The sequence below is a fragment of the Vipera berus genome (genome assembly GCF_964194415.1).
Source record: "Vipera berus genome assembly, chromosome: 6".
In the NCBI taxonomy this organism is placed as follows: Eukaryota; Metazoa; Chordata; class Lepidosauria; order Squamata; family Viperidae; genus Vipera; species Vipera berus.
This window is the reverse complement of record NC_138208.1, coordinates 3,184,636-3,210,543: the sequence shown is the minus strand read 5'-3', so window position 1 is coordinate 3,210,543 and position 25,908 is coordinate 3,184,636. Positions and strand designations below refer to the sequence as shown.

Below are 25,908 nucleotides of genomic sequence, written 5' to 3'. Positions count from 1 at the left end.
ATACACTGGTGGGATTCAGCCGGTTCATACCACTTCGGCAGAACCAGTAGCTAATTTTTTGTTGCCCAGGCGCAGAATGGACTTCTGGAAGTGGCACTGTAGATATAGATAGATAGATAGATAGATAGATAGATAGATAGATAGATAGGTAGGTAGGTAGGTAGGTAGGTAGGTAAGTAGATAGGTAGGTAGGTAGGTAGGTAGGTAGGTAAGTAGATAGATAGATAGATAGATAGATAGATAGATGGATGATAGATAGATAGATAGATAGATAGATAGATAGATAGGTAGGTAGGTAAGTAGATAGATAGGTAGGTAGGTAGGTAGGTAAGTAGATAGATAGATAGATAGATAGATTATAAATAGATAGATATGTAGGTAGGTAGATAGATAGATAGATTATAAATAGATAGATAGATAGGTAGGTAGGTAGGTAGATAGATAGATAGATAGATAGATAGATAGATAGATAGATACATACATACATACATACATACATACATACATACACTGGTGGGATTCAGCCGGTTCGCACCACTTCGGCAGAACCGGTAGCTAATTTTTTGTTGCCCAGGCCCAGAACGGACCTCCGGAAGCGGCATCCACACAGAGAACTGGTTGTTCGCCTATTTTAATCCCACCACTGATTCAGTGCCTTCAAATGCTACATGGGATTCAGGACACAGGGCCCTCTACTAAGAGTAGGAGAGAAGTTGGCAGTAGAAAGACCTGGGCTTCTGTCTCAACCAGCCCAAACTTCAGGGAAGCAGCTCCAACGAAAACAGTAGATGCCAACAAAACATCCCAGTGATCATTTCTACCAAGGATAATGAAAACTACTGTTCTCGGCAGTGTTTTGGATCCAAAGGTGCTTTTTTGAGAGGCAATTGGACTTCCTTTGAAGAAAGTTTGAAGGGACCTTGGAGGTCATCTAGTCCAATACCCTGCTCAGGCAGGAAACCCTATACTATTTCAGACAAATGCCTGTCCGACCTCTCCTTAAAAACTTCCAGTGTTGGAGCATTCACCGCTTCTGGAGGCAGGCTGTTCCACTGGTTAGTTGTTCTAACTGTCAGGAAGTTTCTCCTTAGTTCCAGGTTGCTTCTCTCCTTGATTAGTTTCCATCCGTTGCTTCTTGTCCTGCTTTCAGGTGCTTTGGAGAATAGCTAGACTCCCTCTTCTTTGGGGCAGCCCCTGAGATATTGGAACACTGCTATCCTGTCACCCCTCACTCTTCTCTTCGTTAAACTACACATACCCAATTCCAGCAACCGTTCCCTATATGTTTTAGCCTCCAGTCCCCCAATCATCTTTGTTGCTCTTCTCTGTACTCTTTCTAGAGTCTCGACATCTTTTTTACATCGTGGTGACCAAAACTGCAGTATTCCAGGTGTGGCCTTACCAAGACATTGTAAAGTGGTATTAGTACTTCACTTGATCTTGATTCTATCCCTCTGTTAATGCAGCCTAGCACTGTGTTGGCTTTTTTGGCAGCTGCAGCACACTGCTGGCTCATATTGAAGTGATTGTCCACTAGGACTCCGAGATCCCTCTCGCAGTTACTACTATTGAGCAAGGTACCACCTATACTATACCTGTGCATTTGATTTTTCCTGCCTAAATGCAGAACCTTACTTTTTTCACCACTGAATTTAATTTTGTTAGATAGTGCCCAGTGTTCGAGTCTGTCCAGATCCTCCTGTATCTTAAGCCTATCTTATGGAGTATTGGCTATTCCTGCCAACTTGGTGTCGTCTGCAAATTTGATGAGTTCCCCATCTATCCCCTCATCCAAATCATTAATGAAGATATTGAAGAGCACTGGGCCCAGAACAGAGCCCTGGGGCACCCCACTACACACTTCCCTCCATGTAGATGCGGTTCCATTGAGGGCCACACGCTGAGTATGGCCTGTCAGCCAGCTACGAATCCATCTGGTGGTGATGCTATCTAACCCACATTTTTCTATCTTATCAAGTAGTAGGTTGTGATCTACTTTATCAAATGCCTTACTGAAGTCCAAGTAAATTATATATACAGCATTCCTCTGGTCCACTAGTTTTGTCACTTGGTCAAAGAATGTAATAAGATTTGTCTGGCATGATCTGTTTTTGACAAACCCATGTTGGCTTTTAGTGATGACTTTGTTCGCATCAAGGTGTTCGCTGATTTGTTGTTTGATTATCTATTCCAGAGAAGACTGGAATAGATAGAAGAAGACTCCTGCGAGTCCCTTGGACTGCCAGGCGATCAAACCTCAAAACCTTCCTTTTTGAACAAGCTGGCCTGGCCTGATGGGATGGGGTTGGGTTTTATAAATCGGTTTTAACTTTTTAATGTGTACTAATTTATTTACAGGCATTACTGTTTAATTACTTTTTAATTTTTGTATCCTGTTTTTTATTATGTATTGCCCTGTTCACCGCCCTGAGTCCTTCGGGAGAAGGGCGGTATACAAATTAAATTAAATTAAATTAAAAATTAAATTAAATATCATTTATTAAATCCTTAAGATTCTATTATGCATGGGATGCAAACAGTCATAGGAAGGGCCGTCCCATTCAAACAGGCAAACTTAGTCAAGCATAATAGAGGTTCATTGTATTATAATTGTTATTGGGGTTTTTAGTTTCAAGGTTAGTTTAATCATTTTAACTGTTTTTAATTTATGTAATTTGTTGGACTGTTTTAAAAAACCTTGTGAACTGCCCTGAGTCCTACGGGAGAAGGGCGGTATATAAGTTTAATAAAATAAAAATAAATAAAACCGGTCAGTCCTAGAGGAGATCAACCCTGACTGCTCCTTAGAAGGCCAGATCCTGAAGCTGAAACTCAAATACTTTGGCCACCTAATGAGAAGGAAGGACTCACTGGAGAAGAGCCTAATGCTGGGAAAGGTGGAGGGCAAGAGAAGAAGGGGACGAGAGAGAATGAGGTGGCTGGATGGAGTCACTGAAGCAGTAGGGGTGACCTTAAATGGACTCCAGAAGATGGAGGAGGACAGGAAGGCCTGGAGGAACGTGGTCCATAGGGGCGCGATGGGTCGGACACGACTTCGCAACTAACAACAACAACAATTCCAGAATGACTGCAGCTTCTGATCAACGGCACCTGGGTTTTAGCTCATGTCAGGATACTTCTCAGAGAACATAACCTTAGGGGAAAAAAACCATTTTGTTCATTAATAGAATCATGTTATCTTCAAAGTCTGGCTCCGCTTGTAAGTTTCCCAAGGCAATTAAAAATGGCTGTGCTATATTCAGCTTCATAAACACAGTCAGGCACTAAATTGGGTACGAAAAAGAATACTTTTCCTTAAAAAGGCATTGGTTAGAGAAATGTTGCTCTAATGAAGTCTTTGTGCCCTCTTACCGTGGACGTTCCCCAGTAAAATGTCGCCAGCCGCTGAAGTCAGAAACGCGGAGTCCGCGTACAAATATTTAGCTTTGAGCAGACCGTTTTCACTTGCAAGGTTAATAGATGATCCTTGCAGCTTTTCTACGTTCACACTCTGTTGCAAGAAAAAAGAGGGGAAAAATGCAATAAAGTTGTATTAACTATTCTGACTTGGTTAACCTAAAGCCAATTTGGTCTAGCGGTTACGGCACCAGGCTAAGAAAGCGAGAGACTGTAAACAACTAATTCACACCACATTGTCTTATGCCAGGGGTCTTCAAATGTGGCCCTTTTATGACTTGTGGACTTCAACTCCCAGAATTCCTCAGCCAGCGTGCCAGGCTGAGGAATTCTGGGAGTTGAAGTCCACAAGTCGTAAAAGGGCCAAGCTTGAAGACCCCCTCCCAGAATTCCTCAGTCAGGCACGCTGGCTGAGGAATTCTGGGAGTTGAAGTCCACAAGTCATCAAAGGGCCAAGTTTGAAGACCCCCTCCCAGAATTCCTCAGCCTGGCACGCTGGCTGAGGAATTCTGGAAGTCCACAAGTCATCAAAGGGCCAAGTTTGAAGACCCCCTCCCAGAATTCCTCAGCCTGGCACGCTGGCTGAGGAATTCTGGGAGTTGAAGTCCGCAAGTCATCAAAGGGCCAAGCTTGAAGACCCCCTCCCAGAATTCCTCAGCCTGGCACGCTGGCTGAGGAATTCTGGGAGTTGAAGTCCGCAAGTCATCAAAGGGCCAAGTTTGAAGACCCCCTCCCAGAATTCCTCAGCCTGGCACGCTGGCTGAGGAATTCTGGGAGTTGAAGTCCACAAGTTATCAAAGGGCCAAGTTTGAAGACCCCCTCCCAGAATTCCTCAGCCTGGCACGCTGGCTGAGGAATTCTGGGAGTTGAAGTCCGCAAGTCATCAAAGGGCCAAGTTTGAAGACCCCCTCCCAGAATTCCTCAGCCTGGCACGCTGGCTGAGGAATTCTGGGAGTTGAAGTCCACAAGTTATCAAAGGGCCAAGTTTGAAGACCCCCTCCCAGAATTCCTCAGCCTGGCACGCTGGCTGAGGAATTCTGGGAGTTGAAGTCCACAAGTCATCAAAGGGCCAAGTTTGAAGACCCCCTCCCAGAATTCCTCAGCCTGGCACGCTGGCTGAGGAATTCTGGGAGTTGAAGTCCACAAGTCACCAAAGGGCCAAGCTTGAAGACCCCTGTTGTTGTTGTTGTTATTGATGTCAATAACCCAAGAATATAAGGTCTTTTGCTCAAGCTGGGGGTTGGACTATCTTCTGCAAAGAGATTTGGGTCTCCATGATCTTTTCTTGACTTTCTGCCCCTGCTTCAATTTAGGCATGTCCTGCCAAGCAAAGATTAAAGCTAAGAAACAATCTTTGGTCTTGGCTTATTCCCCCAGACACCTTGGAAAAATTTGGCATAACTCAGCAAACTTTTAGCCGTTTTACATATTTATGGGGTTGGCACATTGGCAGAACACAGACTCTTCAGCCGGTGCCAAAGCAAACTTACCAGCGCGTTCCAACCGAATGAAATTTTTCCAAAGTGTACCGGGAATAAGCCAAGACTAAATGCCGGATTGCTTCTTACCTTTCATCTTTGCTTGGCAGGACAGGTAGGGCCGCCGGGAGGTTGATCAAGCAAATCAGCATCCCCGGGGTCACGTGATCTAAACTCAGATGCTTGGCAACTGACTCATATTTACGGCGGTCGCAATGTCCCGAGGAATCACGTGATCCCCTTTGGCAGCCTTCTGACAAGCCGTTTCCAACTATTTTTTAAGACATAACGACATATAGAGTAGTTATCACTTCTTAAAAGCAATCATTGTAAGTAAGTTTGTAGGTCACAGCTTGGCATGCCGAAGTTCTGCCCCCGACCTTCGCTCGTTTCGCCGGGACTTAAAAACTTGGTTGTTTGAATTGTCTGGCCTGGACTGAGGGATTTTAAATTAAATTAAATTAAATTAAATTAAACTAAATTAAATTAATTTTAAATTTCAATTTTAATGTTATCTTAATTTTGTGGGCTTGTATTAATTTAATTGTATTTTATTCTCTCTTTTTGTGTTGTTTTTAACTTGCCCTGTGAACCGGCCTGAGTCCTTCGGGAATAGGGCGGTATATAAATTCAATAAATAAATAAATAAATAAAATCAACGGGCAAGACGGATTCGCTTCAGAGCCGTGTTACTAACTTAATAACTGCAGCGAGAACTTGGGCAAGGCAGGTCGTAAAAGGGGGCAGAAACTCACTCAGCAAAGGTCTCGCTTAGCCACGTCAATTTTGGGCTGAATAGTAGGTCGCTAATCAAGGACTGCCTGTATTTAGCTTCTGAAAACAGTCAAGTGTTGTCAGCACCGCCACTGCGGAAGCAGGCAGGACGAATCCCAGAACAGTGAAATCAAAATCTGTTCAACTAACTCAATTTGCAACACCCGATTGCAAACAGGGAATCTAATACATAGATCTGTACTAAATGCTGCCTATTCCAGTATATTTGATTCCAGTATATTCGGCAGGCTTTTAATTTTCCAATTCTGATCGTTTTATGGGCAGCATCTGACTGATTTACAGTCTTCTAACGTCTGCTCCGACATGTAAAAACATCTTTGTCTTTTTTTAATGACTGTTTTGCTCCATCAATTGCAGCCATCACTATGTCACTTCCAGGACGATGAAGACTTAAAGCTTTGAAATTGCAAAAAAAGATCTTAGAGATATAAGATTTTATGTTAGTTGGTTATGGACGCAATACACATTTTATAGAACAATACTTCCTTCCTAGATGCATTGTTAGGCAAGGTCCTGGTATTAATTTGATCCAGAATAGAATAGAATAGAATAGAATAGAATAGAATAGAATAGAATAGAATAGAATAGAATAGAATAGAATAGAGTAGAGTAGAGTAGAGTAGAGTAGAGTAGAATAAATAGAATAGAATTAATGCAATAGAATAGTATTAATGCAATAGAATAGAATAGAGCAGGGGTGTCAAACTCAATTTCATTGAGGGCCGCATCAGCATTGTGGTTGCCCTCAGGGAGCCGGGTGGGTATGGCCTGGGTGGGCGTGGCCTACTGGGTGGGCGTGGCTAGAGTGCATATGGCCTACTGGGTGGGCATGGCCAGCTCTACATCATTCACATCAAGGGTGCCTATGGGGGCCTGGGCGGGACTGGGACAGATCTGAGGGTCTCTGGCGGAAGGAGGGTCTTTGGGCCAGGGCCAAGGCATTCCCTCACTGTTTCCAGGATGGCTTCGCGGGCCGCATGAAACCACTTTGTGGGCCGGATCCGGCCCCCAGGCCTTGTGTTTGACATGTCTGGAATAGAGTAAAGTAGAGTAGAGTAGAATTAATGCAATAGAGTAGAGTAGAATAAATAGAATAGAATTAATGCAATAGAATAGTATTAATGCAATAGAATAGAATAGAGTAGAGTACAGTAGAATAGAATTAATGCAATAGAGTAGAGTAGAATAGAATAGAATCAAATAGAATAGAATAGAGCTGGAAGGGACCTTGGAGGTCTTCTAGTCCAGCCCCCTGCTCAAGCAGGAGAACCTATACCATCTCAGACAAGTGACTGTCCAGTCTTTTCTTAAAAACCTCCAATGTTAAGAGCACCCATGATTTCTGAAGGGAATTTCTGTTCACTGGTTAATTGTCCTCACTGTTAGGAAGTTTCTCCCTAATTCCAGGTTGCTTCTCTCCTTGATCAGTTTCCATCCGTTGCTTCTCGTCCTGGTGCTTTGGAGAATCATTTGTGGCAGCCCCTCAAATACTGGAATACTGAAGGCAGAATTATCCGGTTTCAGCACCAGGAGACTTCTAATGCACAGCCATAAAGCTTCATCGTGCCTTGGTTTATCCTGGAAATGCTGAGTCTGAACTATATAAACCGCGTCTATAACGGATGAATCAAAATTGTCATACAGGGCTCCTCAGGGCAAAGTAAAGGCAGGCTGATTGTTAACAGAAATCGGTCTGCGAGAAAGACAGCCAAACATCTTACTCTGCCGAGTTGGCTCCCCTGCTATTCTACTTGGAAGACAAAGAATACACTGGACCGATGCCTAATTCTATAGCTATTGTCGAAGGCAAAGTCTTCATCGTGGTTCAGTCCAAGCTGGGAATAAACGACACGGCGACTGCTTGAGAAAAAAGGTTGAAGTTTATCGAAGAGGGGAGCCAGACAGGAAGATGGCTCTGGAAGAAAAAAGTGAGCACATGTAGTAGGGAGTGGGTTTTTATACCCTCTGGAGCCTTTTGTTTGGAGTGGCTTCCTGTTCCTGTTCGAGGCTTTGTATTTCCTGGGTCACGTATTCTGACCTGCGTCTGGCATCTGTGGGTTAATCCTATTCTGTCCTGTCTTAGAGTTTGGGTGGGCTATGTAGATTTTAGGTGTCTTTGTCTTCTTAATCTTCTAGCTCAGCGATGGCGAACCTTTTAGAGACCGAGTGCCCAAACTGCGACCCAAAACCCACTTATGTATCTTCGGGTGCCGGGTGGGCGTGACCCATGGGTTGGGCGTGGCCCATGGGGTGGGCGTGGCTACGGTGGTAACGGCAGACTGGGTGGGACTAGAAACTTCAATCCATCGATTCCAACTTGGCGAGATCTTTTTTTTCCCCCCGCGAGAAGTTGAAATTGATTGATTGGTTGAACCTTTTTTTTTTTGCACACGGCGGCGGAGGCCTAAAGCGAAAAGGTTTTATAAAACCCAGCTGAAGGCCTAGGACTGGGGCGACGGCGCGCGTGCCCACAGAGAGGGCTCTGCGTGTGCCACCTGTGGCACGCGTGCCATAGCTTCGCCACCACAGTTCTAGCTTCAACTTTCCTGAATGGATTCCCTCCACCCAGTGCGCTCCCACAGAGAGGGCCTCCTAAGGGTGCCGCCGTTCGGAGAATGCCGTCTGGTGGCTCCCAGGGGGAGGGCGTTCTCTGTGGGGGCGCCTGACCTATGGAACCGTTTACCGGTTGAGCTCCGGATGGCTCCCGACCTTCACTCCTTCCGACACGACCTAAAAACCTATCTGTTTGAGCAATCCAGTCTGGTCTGACGGGTTTTGTTTTAATTATTGTTTTAATATAATTTATCTTCTACATTTGGGCATTAGGGTTTAATTTGTTTTCAATTTCTGTATTTGTGCACTTTGATATTTATGTCCCTGTTCATCGCCCTGAGTCCTTGAGGAGAAGGGCGGTATACAAATCAAATAAATAAATAAATAAATAAATAAATAAATTATTACATCTGCATTTCTACAGAGCTGGTTTCTGCTTGGGGGAGGGAGACTTGGGGCTATTAAGAAAAACTGGACATGCTTTTCTGCCTCTTTCAGATCCTTTGAGGAAATATCTTTTTAATATTTCCTTCTCTGGGCGGGAGGGGGCTGTTCTGTACCAGCCTGCTACTGGCCCTGCAGAAAAGGCAGGGACAACCCCTTTTACAAGAAGGCGAGAGGCTGGAATTACGCCTGCCAAATTTATTGCTACAAAAACAAATAGAACAAGACACGAACCAAGAAACAGGAGCTTTTCAAGCGGTTGCCTTCAGCAAACCAGCCCTCCCACGCATTCCCCCTTAAATACAGTTCAGGGCGTGGCTTCTCTCTGCCTCCTTCCGAGGAGCCCCATTGCTTTCCTCTGTTTACTCCTGATTGACTGCCTCCTGCGTCGGGCGTCCTTGAACAGGGCCAGCTGTGGGTCATCTTCATCCACGCTGTCAGGCTCACACAGCTGGGTCTGCGTCGTGACCAGGTGAGAGGGGCCTTGCTGGGGGCTCTCATCAAGCTGTCCAACCCCCTCAGCAAGCTCTTCAACACCCCCCTCCTCCTCCTCTGAGTCGTCCGACCCAACTGCCGAACCCACAGGCTGACCCTGAATCACAACAGGGGCTGACTTCCCACACTATAAAACCTTATAATATTTCCACCGGTTCCAGTCTAAGGAGCACTTAGAGGAGCGCACAAAGAAAAACAAAAGCGGATCAAGGCAACATTGCAAGATATAAAAGGTTATGCTAGATAGTGCTTGACTTACAACGGAGTCCCAAAGTTCGGTTGCTAAGTGAAACCTTTGTTACGTGAAGTTTGCCCCATTCTACGGACTTCCTTGCCACCGTTGTTAAGTGAATCACTGCACTTGTAAAGTCAGTAACAGGGTTGTTAAGGGAATCCGGATTCTCTGTTGTCTTTGCTTATCAGAAGGTCACCCAAAGTGGATCGCGGTCCTACGTGTGAAAAACGGTCATGAAGTCACTTTGCAGTGCCTTTGTAACGTCGAACAGTCACTAAATGAACCATCATAAGCCAAGAACTACCTGTGTTTATAGAAAGCTATCCTTCTTTCGCCGTAGGGCTGCCAAAATCAGGGTCGTTCAACGGAAAGTGAAGAAAATTTTCATATTCTTACTATCCAAAGAGAAATTCTACTAGCTAACGCTGCCCTCTTCTGGCCAATGCATAGCATAGCACCCCTATTTCAGGGGTCTTCAAACTTGGCCCTTTTGTGACTTGTGGACTTCAACTCCCAGAATTCCTCAGCCAGCATGGCACGCTGGCTGAGGAATTCTGGGAGTTGAAGTCCACAAGTCATAAAAGGGCCAGGTTTGAAGAACCCCGGTCTATTTATTTGAAAAGAAGCAACCCCTTTTCATAAGCCGGAATGTAGGACACAGACAGACTTCGATGCGCAACCACAATTGAGCTCAACGTTTGCGTAAAGCGTGACAATTGTCGCAATAGTCCTACGGGTGAACCCCCGTCATAAGTCAGGTTTTTTTCCAGTGTTGTTGTAACTATTGTCACTAAATGAATGCTTCTAAATCAAGGACTACCTGTACAAAACAACGCAACGCAACGCAACACAACACAATACAAACGTTTTGGTCACGTGACCCTGGGAATGCTGCAACAGTCGTAAGGGTGAAAAACGGTCATATGGTTATAACGTAGAATGGTCATTAAATGGACTGTTGAAAGTCGAGGACAGCCTGTGTTAGGATTCTGGCAAAATGAGGCGATCGTTATCTTTAAAAAAAAATACAAAAAAAAATCTACTACGTGAAGTTTGCCAATGCAATTCTATTAAGAACCACAGCCCAGATCAGCTTATTTAAGGCTGGACAAGTGATTTTTTTTTTTAAAAAAAAGAGGGCTTAGTTTTCACGTACTACATACGACACGAAAAATGATTTTCGCCACGAATGCAGCGTTCAGTTTAACCAACATTAGAATCGCAGCTAAGCCCAGAATTGTTTTTTAGATTTTTAGGAAAAAAAAAATTCTGGTGAAAGTTACCTACGGAAGCACAGGAAGAATGAATAGCGGATGCAAGTACAAAAAATAAAATTATTCTTCTCACCTTGTTTAATATTTTAAAAATATACATTTTAGTAGTGTAACTTAAATTTCTCTTATGTTACCCCCACGGTTGTGTCACTTACGCTTTCTTCTGACACAAGAATGTTGATATTTCCTTGCAGAGTTCCCAAGCCGATAACGTCCCCTCCTTTTGCCCGGATATCAATTTTCTGACTCTGAAAGAAAACTGCATATGTGTTAAAAAAAAAAAAGAACTTTACTTTCTTTTTCTTCAAAGATTCATTTCCCAGCTATGGCCAAATTCTGACATTCACCGGTACCTTGATTGACTTCAGCACGCTCGCTCCCTTCTCTGTTTCGACTTGGCAGTGAGCACATTCCATTTGTTCGATCTTCACAGAGCCGTTTCCTGACGTCTTGATATCCAAGTCTAAAAGTGATTTTTTTTTAAAAAAAAAAAGGAAGAAGGAATGGAGATCAGAACAGGGCTAAGTTGGATTTCACTCCGTCGGCACGGAAACATAAAGAGAGCCAGATGAAGCGCCCTGCTTGCAAAGCATATATCTGAATTCCCTTAAATAAAACTCCTCCATCGGATCCACTCCAGGTGCACCGGGTGGCAACACCTTCGATGTTGCTAGGAGCTCTTGCAGTTATACAGTGATATCGGCGGTGGGGGTGGGGGGGGGGCTCAATGCTTCCTGAGCTTGCTGGCTTTCTTGCAGACGTTTCATGACCCAACTAGGTAACATCATCAGTGCTAGAAGGGAATGGAGGAGGAACAGGAGGAGGAGGAGGAGGACTGTGGGGTCCTTGGTGCTCTCTGAGCTTATTTTCTTGCAGACGTTTCATGACCCTAACTAGGTAACATCATCAGTGCAGAAAGGGAGGGGGGTTTGCAGAGAGGAACAGGACAGGAGGAGGAGGAGGAGGAGGAGGAGGAGGAGGAGAAAGTTGGGATCCTTGGTGCTCTCTGAACTTGCTTGTTTTTTTGCAGATGTTTCGTTACCCTAACTAGGTAACGTCATCAGTACAGAAAGGGAGTGGTGTTTGCAGAGAGGAGGAGGAGGAGGAGGAGGAGGAGGAGGAGGAGGAGGAGGAGGAGGAGGAGGAGGAGGAGGAGAACTGTGGGGTCCTTGGTGCTCTCTAAGTATGGCTGTTTTCTTGCAGACGTTTCATGACCCAAACTAGGTAATGTCATCAGTGCTAGAAAGGAGTAGTGGTTGAGGAATGATGGTGGAGGAGGAGGAGCAGGAGGAGGAGGAGGAGGAAGAGGAGGAAGAGGAGGAGGGGGAGGGGAGGAGAGGAGAGGGAGAGAGAAGGAGGACTGCGGGGTCCTTGGTGGTCTTTGAGCTTGGCTGTTTTCTTGCAGACGTTTCATGACCCAAACTAGGGAACAACCTCAGTGCTAGAAGAGAGTGGGGTTTGTGGAATGATGGAGGAGGAGGAGGAGAAGGAGGAGGAGGAGGAGGAGGAGGAGGAGGAGAACTGTGAGGTCCTTGGTGCCCTCTGAGCTTGGTGGCTTTCTTGCAGACGTTTCATGACCCAAACTAGGTAACGTCATCAGTGCTAGAAGGGAGTAGGGTTTGGGGAATGATGGAGGAGGAGGAGGAGGAGGAGGACTGTGGGACTGTCCTTGGTGCTCTCTGAGCTTGGTGGTTTCCTTGAAGACGTTTCATGACCCAAACTAGCTAACATCATCAGTGCTAGTAAGGAGTGCTGTTTGCTGTCGGTTTGTATTCTGGGGTCTTGCCTGTCTGGGTGGGTGGGTGGGGGTCTTAGGGATTCTGTAGTTGGGCTGTTTACTAACGGCTCTGTGGCAGTTTCTTGATTGGGGGTCTTCCTTACTTGATTGTTGGTCTGAAGTTGACCTTGGAGTTAATCTATGCTGATCTGAGTGCTGATGGCTGGTGGAGGAGAAGAGCCGGAGTCTTTTTTTTCCTCTTTCCGGCTGCTTGATTGCCTCTTTGGCGAAGTCTACAGAGGCCGTAAATTTCGGTGTGTCTATAGACTTCCAAAGAGCCATTAGTAAACACCCCAGAGAAAGAATCCCCAATACTTCCTAACTGGCTACAATCCGACGGTTTTGGAAAACATTTCCAATCCCGCCAAGCAATCTCCTTGAGCAATTGGCACAACAAAAGAAGGCCTGTGGCTGACGGAGGAGAGAATGGAAGACAATTTAGACCTCCAGCCGAGGGGAAAAGTTGAAAGGCTCAGCTTTAAAGAAAAGTCCACATTTGCAAACGCACCAGACGTATGGACCTAGACCAGGGGTAGGCTCTTTTTATGACTCATGGACTTCAACTCCCAGAATTCCTGAACCAGCATGGGAGAACTATGGCCCCTTCATGACTCGTGGACTTCAACTCCCAGAATTCCTCAGCCAGCATGGGGGAACTATGGCCCCTTCATGACTTGTGTACTTCAAATCCCAGAATTCCTGAGCCAGCATGGGAGAACTATGGCCCCTTCATGACTTGTGGACTTCAACTCCCAGAATTCCTGAGCCAGCATGGGAGAACTATGGCCCCTTCATGACTTGTGGACTTCAACTCCCAGAATTCCTCAGCCAGCATGGGGGAACTATGGCCCCCTACATGACTCGTGGACTTCAACTCCCAGAATTCCTCAGCCAGCATGGCTCAGCTTGGAAACCTCTCCCTTTCCTCTCAGCGTGGCTGGCTCAGGAATTCTGGGAGTTGAAGTCCACAAGTCATAAAGCGGCCTAGGCCAGGGATAGGCAACCTTGGCTCTTTTATGACTCATGGACTTCAACTCCCAGAATTCCTGAGCCAGCCTGGCTCAGGTTGGAAACCTCTCCCTTTTCCCTCAGCATGGCTGGCTCAGGAATTCTGGGAGTTGAAGTCCACCAGTCATAAAAGAGCCAAGGTTGCCTATACCTGAGCTAGATGTTCAGCCTCATTTATATTAAGACAATCCTCGCTTTACAACCATTCCTTTACTGACAACGGCAGCGGAAAAGAGCAGTCGACTTACTTTTGTTTTTCACGCTTATGACTTATGTGGCATTCCCAGGGTCCACGGGATCAAAATTCAAACACTTGGCAACTGGCATGTACCTATGACAGTTGCACTGTCCCGGGGTCACTGTGTGTAACCTACCCAGGTTGGGCTTCCGACAAGCAAAGCCAATGGGGGAAGCCAGATTCGCTTAACGACTGCGTGGTTCACTTAACGCCAGCTGCCATTCACTGAACGGTGGCAAAAATTGTCCGCCAAATGGGGCAAGGCTCATTTCTCCTTGCTTAGCCTCGGAAATTGCGGGCTCAGTTCTCGCCGTAAGGCGAGGACTGCCTGTACTCCGTCACACCACACCCACCCCCTTCTTCACCTACCAAATTTTACAGGCGTCCTCACATCCAACGAAGCTGCACCGTCCGTGCCGTCAAAGACTATCACCACCTCCTTCCGGGCCTGGTCATAGTTCACAAGCAGATGCGAGGCAGGGTCGGGATTCGAACCCTTCCCCTTCAGGGCCACAAACACCTTGTCAGAATCGGGGTACTTATGGGCGTCCAGGGGACCCACGGTAATGTGGTAAGGGAGGCGCGCCTTCAGAAGACCGAATGGACTGACAGTCAAGGTCCATTCCTTGAGAAGCTTACGGCTCTCGGGGTCCTTTTCTGCAGGGCCCAGGTTTGTGTTACTTGTGAACAAGCCCACTTGGTGGGGCCTTCTCGGCTTCAGCCAACCACGATTGCCCCTTGCTAACGCCTTCCCTGCAAGGTAGCACCATCCTGACAACCTCCCTTGCATGGTTTTGTTGATTCCTTGTTCTATGGGGATGCTTTGGTAAGACCTCCTCCTAGGGAAGGACACCAGTAGAGCAGGGTAGAGTAGAACAGAATATAGCAAATAAAATAGAATAGAATATAGAAAATAGAATAAAATAGAATAGAGAATAGAGTAGAACTGAATAGAATAGAATAGGAAAGAATAAGGAATAGAATAGAATATAGAAAATAGAATAAAATAGAATAGAATATAGAATATAGAAAATAGAATAAAATGGAGTAGAACTGAATAGAATAGAAAATAGAATAAAATAGAATAGAATATAGAAAATAGAATAAAATAGAGTAGAACTGAATAGAATAGAATAGGAAAGAATCAGGAATAGAATAGAATAGAATAGAATAGAATAGAATAGAAAATAGAATAGAATATAGAAAATAGAATAAAATAGAGTAGAACTGAATAGAATAGAATAGGAAAGAATCAGGAATAGAATAGAATATAGAAAATAGAATAAAATAGAATAGAATATAGAATATAGAAAATAGAATAAAATGGAGTAGAACTGAATAGAATAGAAAATAGAATAAAATAAAATAGAATATAGAAAATAGAATAAAATAGAATAGAATATAGAATATAGAAAATAGAATAAAATGGAGTAGAACTGAATAGAATAGAATAGGAAAGAATCAGGAATAGAATAGAATAGAATAGAAAATAGAATAGAATAGAATAGAATAGAATAGAAATTAGAATAAAATAGAGTAGAACTGAATAGAATAGAATAGGAAAGAATAAGGAATAGAATAGAATAGAAAATAGAATAAAATAGAATAGAATAGAAAATAGAATAAAATAGAGTAGAACTGAATAGAATAGAATAGGAAAGAATCAGGAATAGAATAGAATAGAATAGAATAGAAAATAGAATAGAATAGAATAGAATAGAAATTAGAATAAAATAGAGTAGAACTGAATAGAATAGAATAGGAAAGTAAGGAATAGAATAGAATAGAAAATAGAATAAAATAGAATAGAATATAGAAAATAGAATAAAATAGAGTAGAACTGAATAGAATAGAATAGGAAAGAATCAGGAATAGAATAGAATAGAAAATAGAATAAAATAGAGTAGAACTGAATAGAATAGAATAGGAAAGAATCAGGAATAGAATAGAATAGAATAGAAAATAGAATAAAATAGAGTAGAACTGAATAGAATAGAATAGGAAAGAATAAGGAATAGAACAGAATAGAATAGAACTGAATAGAATAGAGCTGGAAGGGACCTTGGAGGTCTTCTAGTCCAGCCCCCTGCTCAATACCATTTCAGACAAGTTGAGAGTAGTTCCTTTGCCTAGTTTTTGCATGGGGTGTGGTGGGGTGGGTCAACTGGTTCAAGCCCCCCCTCCCCCCATTACAAGCCCATCCCGTTCGCTTCCCCCCAAAATGATGCACAAGAATCGATCAGCAGCTGCAGCTACCCGGATATGCCAAACTTGCAGCGAGGGCTGCTGGGAGTTGTGGTTTCCGCTCCCGCGCAGACTGGCCCAGCACAAGTCGGGCGTTTTAACTACAAGTCCCGGAATGCAATTCGGGCTCGGAGGTTTTTTTTTGTTTTTTTCCCCCTTCCTCTCTCCAATGGCTGGCGAGGGAGTGGGGGGGGGGGAGGGGAAATGGAACGTTTCGTCACGCAGTCGGAAGGGGTGGGATCTCTTACCCCGGAGGAAAAGGGGCGGAGAATTTTGGTCTCCTTGGGAACGGGCGACGCTAACGGGCGAGTCGGTTGCTAGGCGACGCGAGAGCCGAGGCCTCGAAAAAAAAAGAGTAACGCGAGTTGTAGTAGCGCCGGTAAGATAAACTGGGTTAGATTCGGCTGGATCCCAGTCTGTGCAAAGGGGAGGCTTTGGGGAGTGGTGGTGGTGGTGGGAAGCTACCAGATTCGGGAACAAGAAATCCCCGCTCCCGTTTATGCCTGGCTACGTCTGGTTTCATGAGTGGATGGGAGGCCACCAGGAAATCCCAGGGCTGTCAGTTGGACAACATTCCTCCCAAAAAGGCAGTGGGGTGTGGGGTGGGGAGGAAATCACTTCCCACTGTTGCCTGTAAAACTACACTGATGTATTGAGGAAGTCAAGTTAATCCAATTTTTACTTGCAATAAAGAAAACACAGGGAGTCCTCGACTTACGACGGCTTGTTTAGTGACCAAAGTTACAACGGCACTGAAAAAAAAGTGACTTAGAACCATCTTTCAGGCTTAGTGACCGCGGTGGGCGTCCCTGTGGACAGGTGATTTACATTTGGATGCTTGGCAACTGACTCGTACTTACGACGGTTTTAGTGTCCCGGGGTCAAGTGGTCCCCTTATGAGACCTTCTGACGAGCAAACGTAAAAAACTCCACCAATTCACTTAACCAGGGTCTCAGGAAAGGTCGTAAAATGGAGCAAAACTCACTTAACAAATGTCTCACTTAGCAACAGTGCTCAATTGTGGTCGTAAGGCGAGGACTACCTCGTATAGGTGAATGTTATATCAAACAGGTATAGAAGCATAATGCACAGTATGTGAATCAGGCTAATGAATGAGGGGAAAATGTATCATTTGTGGTGATAATTGTTGGCGCGGCTCCTGTAATTTTTGCAATGTTGTTTAGTGTTTCTTCAAATCCAAAGGAAGTTAATGATGGGTATTTGAGTTGTCTATCTAATGCTGGATAATAATAATAATAATAATAATAATAATAATAATAATAATAATAATAATAATAATAATAATAATAATAATAATAATGTTGGAAGGGACCTTGGAGGTCATCTAGTCCAACCCCCTGCTCAGGCAGGAAACCCTATACCATTTCAGACAAATGGCTGTCCATTCTCTTCTTAAAAACTTCCAGTGTTGGAGCATTCACAGCTTCTGGAGGCAGGTTGTTCCACTGGTTAATTGTTCTCACTGTCAGGAAATTTATCCTTAGTTCCAGGTTGCTTCTCTCCTCGGTTAGTTTCCATCCATTGCTTCTTGTCCTGCCTTCAGGCACTTTGGAGAAAAGCTTGGCTCCCTCTTCTTTGGGGCAACCCCGGAGATATTGCAACACGGCTATCATGTCACCCCTTGTCCTTCTCTTCATTAGACTTGTTGTTGTTAGTTGCAAAGTCGTGTCCGACCCATTGCGACCCCATGGACAACGTTCCTCCAGGCCTTCCTGTTCTATACCATCTTCTTCATTAGACTAGACATACCCAATTCCAGCAACCGTTCCTTATATGTTTTATCCTCCAGTCCCCTGATCCTCTTTGTTGCTCTTCTCTGCACTCTTTCTAAATAAATTGGAATATGGAATAGCAACTGCTAGAAAGTGAACGATGAACAGGCAGTAGTCACACCGGACAGCTCATATATATTTATGTAAATTACTAACAAAGAATTAAGGGAGACTGAGATGCATTTCATATATATTGGGAGGGGGGAGTTCTTCAAGATTAGATTTAGGTATGAAATTGAATAATCTGTATTTTAGAACTACTTTTAATATTTTCTCTGTTAAATGTGATTAAGAAAGAAAAAGCTGCACAATTGATAGTATTAGCTGCTCTTTATCTGAAGCACCTTCCTTTTTGCTGGTTTTCGAAATAGTTTTTAAGCATTTGTAGTAGGACTGTGCAAAGGATCTGGCTTCAAAGGTTGTTGGGAATGTGTGTCTGGATGGATCCTTTAGAAACACCTTGAACTAAGTACATATTTTCCTGAGACTGTATGTCAGCTGTGCAGGGCGTCTGGGCAGCTGTGCCCTTGAAAAAGATACAGCTGTTTTAAGGTGTTCCCAAAAGAAGCTACCTGTCCATCCATTTGGTCCCAAGTCTGTACAGCCCTAATTACTGTCTGCTGTAACACATCAATTTTGTAATTCAGATGCGCTTCATAAATAGCTAGGGTTTCTGTACCGTGCAAACTTATCCATTTTACTTTTTCATTTTGCAAGGGTTTGCTTTCAAACTTATATAGCATCTATTTTTTTTTTACGTTTAATAAGGCCCATTTCCTGGTAATTATTGCTGCAATTTACTTTTTTATACCGTCAGATGGCAGCAACTACCCACCCAATGCACTGCAATTACATTTTGCTGGGTTAATTTTGTGATAGGGGTGGGAAATTCATTTGCTTTGCATTTTAATATAATCTTCACTTCCTGAACCAATGGAAGCTGGATACAATTATCCTTTTTTTAAAAAAAAATTGCAGTAAGCAATTTGCAGTGAACAGAAAACTGGATGCATCTTTTAAAAAATTAAATGTGTGCAAATCTTCCGTTAAAATTATTAATATTTGCGTAGAAAAGCTGGGACGGAGTAAACATTTATTTGCCAAAAAAATAGAGATGTTGAAGCATACTGTAGCTCTGTAAATATTTCTATTTGTGTGGAATATCAACTTGCAGTATGTTTTGGGGGAAAAAAAGTATACGTTGAATTTGATGCAAACAAGATACAGACCTAACGTATAGAATGAAATCCCGAGTTGCTTAATTATGGTTTGTCGGACAGCTGACGCTTCATTAGTCAGGTTGGGCTTAGGGGTTTTATGACAGCCATGAGACTGCTACACATTGTCAGATTGACTAACACATTGAGCAAAATATACCACAGTTTGTTTTTGCCTCGAGCCAACAGTGGAGGATCTGGAATAATGGGGTTTACCCTCCCGCCGTGGACAGACCACATATCCCTCTCTGCAAATCTGAGAGGCCCATTAAGACCAAAGTCTTAAGGAATCCTTGGATTCTTTGACACTCCGGTGGATTTTGTAGGAGCTGGAGCCAGTGGTTTTCTGGAATCTGTTGAAAGAAAAATCTTCTTCGGGTCCAGTCCAAGCCGGGAATAAACAAAATGGAGACCGCTTTAGAAAGAAGATTGTCGTTTTTTTGAAGAGCAAAGCCAGACAGAAATGTGGCTCTGGGAAAAACTGACCACATGGAGCTGGGGGTGGCGGGTTTTTATACCTCCTTGGGCTCTTGTGTTTGGACTTGTTCCTGTGGCATGAACTTTGGCCTGAGGTTCAGTGTGCCCGCCTGGTATTCTAATGGTGGAGGGTTGCTGCCACTATTGGAGGCTCAAAGACATGGAGAAGATGCCTGGAAACCTGTTCTCTTTATTGATTTATTTTTCATCTTGCTTTATTCAAGCTAAACAAGGAGGCTTGACTGACAGTGAATGGATGTTTGTTTGTCGGAGAGGAGCCATCAGGTTTAAAACAGGCAGCGGTGCCTCATGCCTCAAAAATCTTTCCGGAATCCAGAGGTTCATTATAAAATTGCAAAATGCTCCCCTGTTAATGCAAAGTGGACCCCCCCCCAAAAAAAAATCAAAGGGGAAAAAAAACAAATAAAGGCACAAAAATGAAAAAAGAGTAGCCGAAACTAGAAAAGCGAGAAAAATGGGTATAAAAAAAATAGCTTTCAATCTTCTTTAGATCACTTATAGGTACAGTTATATATTGACCCTCTCTCTCTCTCTCTCTCTCTCTCTCTCTCTCTCTCTCTCTCTCTCTCTCTCTCTCTCTCTCTCTCTCTCTCTCTCTCTCAAGTTATAGTAGCTGCAAGCATTATTGAATGAAATGGATTCTCTTGACCCCTTTCAGTTTAGATTCAGTGGTGGACTGAGAACGAATTAATCATCCTGGAGGATCTCCTGCCGGAAGGAGACACTAGCAAAGCCAGTGAATCCGGCTGGATTTCTCAACGTACATTTTTGACGATGTGATAAATCTTCTCCGAAGAACCGGGGTGGAAAGCAATTTCTAAAGAGATTCCAGGAATCCTTGGCGGATCTCTTTGTACCAGAGAATTCTAAGACTATCGGTTAATCTCGGAGGCCAAAAGTCTTCCCATACAAGACAAGCTAGTTGTAACTGCCAAGAAAACTGCAATAGGTGTGTGGAAAGTCAGCCCCACAGAGAAGGAAATATTAAAAGGGCAGAATATTGTATTTCCTCAAGGGATCTTAAAGAGGCAGAAAAGCATGCCCAGTTTTTTCTTAATAGCCCCAAGTCTCCCTCCCCCAAGCAGAAACCAGCTCTGTGGAAATGCAGGTGTGATCATCCATTCAGGAAGGTTGGAGGCCTCCAGCTAGAAGCTTAGGAAGACAAAGACATCCAAAATCTACACAGCCCACCCAAACTCTTAAGACAGGACATAATAGTGTAAGGTTTTACACTTAGCCTCACAATTGCCCCAGCATTACTCGGGAATTTAAAAGAGCCGAAAGAAACTCCCCAGCCGAGGTTTCAGCAAGCAAACCACTTTTATTTGGATCAAAACAGAGTCGGGTGGCCACCTCTCTCTTCGTGGCTGGTAGAGAGATGAAGGCAACAACCAGGAAAGAGTTCTTCCACCTTTTATACCTTTCCAGAACAAAGAGATCGGGTCTTGGTACTAGGAACCAAAAGGTACAGAAAAATAATTCCTAGATGATGACTCATACACAACAACCCAGGTTCCACCATAACTCCTTTTCCCCCCTCCCCTCACCATGCTCTTTTCATGCAAGCAATCCCCTGTACCTAAAGCATGAAACATTTGCTTTTATAGAACTAATTTCCCAATATAAAGCACCTTCAAAGCTGCTTGCACATAAACAAAGATGATGACAAAATATCACTAGGTAAAGGTAAAGGTTCCCCCGCACATGTGTGCTAGTCGTTTCTGACTCTAGGGGCCGGTGCTCATCTCCGTTTCAAAGCCGAAGAGCCAGCGCTTGTCCGAGGACGTCTCCGTGGTCATGTGGCCGGTATGACTAGATGCCAAAGGCGCACGGAGCGCTGTTACCTTCCCACCGGAGTGGTCCCTATTTTTCTACTTGCATTTTGACGTGCTTTAGAACTGCTAGGTTGGCAGGAGCTGGGACGAGTAACAGGCACTCACTCAGTTACGCAGCACTTGGGATTCGACCCGCCAAACTGCCGACCTTCTGACCGACAAGCTCAGCGTCCTAACCCACTGAGCCACCGCGTCCCTTTTACAAAGTATCACTACTAATATCAATATTACTAACATCAACCTTAAGCATAATAAAATCCCTTCAATAGGATTAACCCACCGATGCCAAAGAGGCACACTCAGACTCAGGTCAAAGTACATGACCCAGGAAATACAAAGCCTTAAACAGGAACAGGAAGCCACTCTAGACAAAAGGCTCCAGAGGGTATAAAAACCCACTCTCTACTACATGTGCTCACTTTTTTCTTCCACAGCCATCTTTCTGTCTGGCTCTCCTCTTCAATAAACTGAAACCTTTTTTCTCAAGCAGTCCTCGTGTCGTTTATTCCCGGCTTGGACTGAACCACAATGAAGACGTTTCCTTCAACAGATGCAATCGCGGGTCTAGTCCAGGGAAAGGAAGGACTTGGGGTGACGCGAAAGGAGGGTTCCAAAATTTGAGGGGCTGCCACAAAGACGTGTGTGTGTGTGTGTGTGTGTGTGTGTGTGTGTGTGTCTGTTTTCCAAAGCACCCAGAAGGCAAGACAAGAAGCAACGGATGGAAAGTAATCAAGGGGAGATCCAGTCTACAAATAAGAAAAAAAAATTTCCTGACAGTCATAACAATTAATCTTGCCTTAGGAGTTGTGGGTGCAGCATCATCTCAGGAAGCCTTTAAGAAGAGACCGGACAGCCACTTGTCTGAAATGGTATTATGCTTGAGCAGGGTGTTGGACTAGAAGACCTCCGAGGTCCCTTCCAGCTGTATTCTGATGAATTCATTGATTGAATTTCAGCGGAAGTTTTTAAGAAGAGACTGGACAGCCATTTGTCTGAAATGGTCTAGGCTAGGGTCTCCCGCTTGAGCAGGGGGTTGGACTAGAAGACCTCCAGGGTCCCTCCCAACTCTCTCATCCTGCTCTGCTCTGGGTTTTCCCCCAAGGTGTTAGGTTGTGCTGATAGATGAGCTTGATGTAGTTATGGTTTGTGCGACTAAGTCTGTTTTGCAGTTAAAATGATTAGGGCTAGGGTTAAGTAAAGGTTTCCCCCGCCTGGTCGCGTCTGACCCTAGAGGGATGGCGCTCATCTCTGCTTCTTAGCCGAGGGATCCAGTGTTGTCTGAAGACAATTTCCGTGGTCCTGTGGCCAGCATGATTATACCCCACCGAAGTGGTACCTACTTATATACTCGCATTTGCATGCTTTTCAAACTACTAGGGTGGCAGGAGCTGGGGCAAGGGACAGGCGCTCACTCCGTCACACGGTGCTGGGGTCTTGAACCCCGGCCGTCAGCTTTCCAGCTGACAAACTCTGCGTCTTTAACCGCTGAGCCATCAGGCCCCCTGTTTTACAGCTAGTATTTTATTATTATTTTAACTTGTTTTGTTATTGTTAGCCAGCCAGGGTTAATAGGTTAGGAATGGGTGTTTGTGTGGCCCACTTCCCCGGGGCAATTCCTGAGAAAGTACAGGGGGGAAAAAATCTTAAAATCGACATTTCTTTGAACTTTTGCTTTACAGCTGCAGTTTTCTTGGTAAACATATTAACTTGCTGTCAGGAAATTAGTTCTTCATTAAAAAAAAATTAAAAAAAGTAGCCAGATGAGATGGGTCCTGCACAAACTTGTAGACATAACACATGTGAGTAGGACAGAAATAGCATGTTTATTGGAAAACCTTGGAAGAATACAATCATGTAGACGGCCGTCAAACAGGAATGATTCTCACCATCTGCATATTCTTCACAAACTGGAATATCCTTGTTTGTTTTTTCCCTCCCCTCAAATGGAGAGCTGAGGTTCTTGCACAATTCTTTGGAAGCGGCTTTTCAGAACAGGAACGTTTCTTAGGAACTATAAAAATCTGCATTCCTGAACTGCAAAGTTTAGACTCCAGCTTTCTTTTCCTTTCCATGTCAGACTAACCTGGAGGGGAGAGCATCTAACTCATCTTTAGGTTACCGGGTAGAAGCGGAGGAGAGCGGTTTTAATTGTAAAATGTTTGGAAGTTAAAATTCTTTTCCAATCAGTCGAAGAGCGATGGATCGTTAAACATTTGCTGGAAGCTTCTTACAATGTTTGACATCGTTTAATGTAACTTTTTTTTTTTACAGATCTTTCTTAAAATAAGTCAGGTCAGCTCGCTCACATACAGTGTGGAGAACAATAAAACGGTAATAAGTGGCTTTTAGTTTAATAGCTTGGAGAAATGTTCTGCCTGCTTGCTTTTTTTTTACTGAGTTTCTAAACGTCAATTTTGAAAATATGCACGTTTAACAGTTCACACTTTCTTCTTTTCCCTTATATGCATATATATGTTTAGGCACAGATATCTTTTCAGTTCAGAATAGAGTTGAAAGGGACCTTGGAGGTCATCTAGTCCAACACTCTGCTCAGGCAGGAAACCCTATACCATTTCAGACAAATGGCTGGCCAGTCTCTTCTTAAATACCTCCAGTGTTGGAACATTCACCACTTCTGGAGGCAGGTGGTTCCACTGATTATAAGGAAGCTTCTCCTTATATTCTAGGTTGCTTCTCTCCTTGGTTAGTTTCCATCTGTTGTTTCTTGTCCGGCCTTCAGGTGCTTTGGAGAACAGCTTGACTCCCTCTTCTTTGGGGCAGCCCCTGAGATACTGGAAGACTGCTATCATGTCCCCCCTCGTCCTTCTCTTCATTAAACTGGACATACCCAATTCCAGCAACCGTTCCTTATATATTTTAGCCTCCAGTACGCCCTGATCATCTTTGCTGCTCTTCTCTGCACTCTTTCTAAATAAACTGGAATATGGAATAGAAACTGCTAGAAAGTGAACGATGAAGGCAAGAATTGCCAAGATTTGATTCTTTGTTCAACCCAATGTACATATCAATAGAGGGACGCGGTGGCTCAGTGGGTTAGGACGCTGAGCTTGTTGATCAGAAGGTCGGCAGTTTGGCGGGTCGAATCCCGAGTGCCGCGTAACAGAGTGAGCACCTGTTACTCGTCCCAGCTTCTGCCAACCTAGCAGTTCGAAAGCACGTAAAAATGCAAGTAGAAAAATAGGGACCGCTACGGTGGGAAGGTAACAGCGTTCCGTGCGCCTTTGGCGTCTAGGCACGCCGGCCACACGACCACGGAGACGTCCTCGGACAAGCTCTGGCTCTTCGGCTTTGAAACGGAGATGAGCACCGGCCCCTAGAGTCGGAAAACGACTAGCACGCATGTGCGGGGGAAACTTTACCTTTACCTTTTACCTTTACATATTAATACAACTTCATGCTGTTGCATGCATAAAGAAATATATATATTTCTGAGGATTTCTGAGGATTTCCTGTAGTCACTTTTAAGCCCTGGTCGGTTTGCATCCCGTTATGTGAAGAATAATGAGATTAGACTTTGACATGTTTCTCTTGGCGTCTGACCCGAACCAAGATTCCACTGGGATTGTTTTGTCCACGAGGCTGTCCAACTTTAACTGCTTGCTTCAATTTTTATCAGCACTTTTAGGGCTCTTATAGAATTACCGTGGTGTTATCCTTTGCGCTTTTCTGTTTTCGGAGATGATGCTTTGGGCAGATGCTATTCTTTCAGGTAGCGCAGAAACGTTTAAAACAAATATGGTTTGAGATTTTTGTCCGCCTTAGAAAAACAGCTGGATACTCATGGATTTGTGCCACCATTTTTCTGCAGAGCGCCGTCAGTTGTATTTAACCTCGTAGTGCCAAAGACAATCGGAGTTACATTTTAGCCTTATTCTCCTTCCTGGCCACCAGGATATTTATTTACTTACGTTTTTACAGCATTGGATTCCACCAAAGTTCGTTTTGGTCCCATTCTTATATAAATATCAGCGTAATTCATATACAATGCTTGCTTCTCTGAGCGCGCTCTTCTTTGGCTTGACGTCCAGCAATACCCGTAGTAGTAACTCCAGAAGCTCCCCCCCCCTCCCCCAATCCAGAATCAAGAGTGTCAAGTAGTTTGTGTACAAATAGTCGCTTCGTTTTGCTGGGATTCAACTCTCAGACCGTATCTCCCTATCCAGATCAGATAGGATCTGGTTCTTACGGGATCTTAATACTGTTGTGATTCAGGGTCAGCCTGTGGGTTCGGCAGTTGGGTCGGACGACTCAGAGGAGGAGGAGGGGGCTGTTGAAGAGCTTGCTGATGATGGCCTTGAGGCTCCGCAGAGGCTCCCCTCCCACCTGGTCACGACGGAGACCCAGCTGTGTGAGCCTGACAGCGTGGATGAAGATGACCCACAGCTGGCCCTGTTCAAGGACGCCCGACGCAGGAGGCAGTCAAGCAGGAGTAAACAGAGGAAGGCAATGGGGCACCTCGGAAGGAGGCAGAGAGAGGCCACGCCCTGAACTGTATTTAAGGGGAATGTGTGGGAGGGCTGGTTTGCTGAAGGCAACCGCTTGGATAGTTCCTGTTTCATAGCTCCTGTTTCATGGTTGGTGTCTT

General features: G+C 44.3%; 2 protein-coding genes across 3 annotated transcripts in view; one reads left to right on the top strand and one right to left on the bottom strand.

The window, feature by feature from the left end:
* FAM185A (family with sequence similarity 185 member A) overlaps positions 1-15,185 on the bottom strand; it is a 44,137-nt gene extending 28,952 nt beyond the window's left edge. The window contains exons 1-4 of one of the 2 annotated variants that reach the window (XM_081331341.1): positions 14,084-15,185; positions 11,045-11,154; positions 10,847-10,939; positions 3,373-3,511 (exon numbers count right to left, since the gene is read on the bottom strand). In XM_081331341.1, coding sequence (XP_081187467.1) covers positions 3,373-3,511; positions 10,847-10,939; positions 11,045-11,154; positions 14,084-14,504 — 763 coding nt within the window. In that variant the 5' untranslated portion in view covers positions 14,505-15,185. The remainder of the gene's footprint in view (positions 1-3,372; positions 3,512-10,846; positions 10,940-11,044; positions 11,155-14,083) is intronic. The other variant, XM_081331340.1, reaches the window with a different exon arrangement.
* Positions 15,186-16,159: 974 nt separating this feature from the next.
* The window catches only part of CCDC146 (coiled-coil domain containing 146), a 90,003-nt gene continuing 80,254 nt past the window's right edge, over positions 16,160-25,908 (top strand). The window contains exon 1 of the mRNA XM_081331300.1: positions 16,160-16,337. The gene's annotated coding sequence lies outside the window, so the exon portion shown is untranslated. The remainder of the gene's footprint in view (positions 16,338-25,908) is intronic.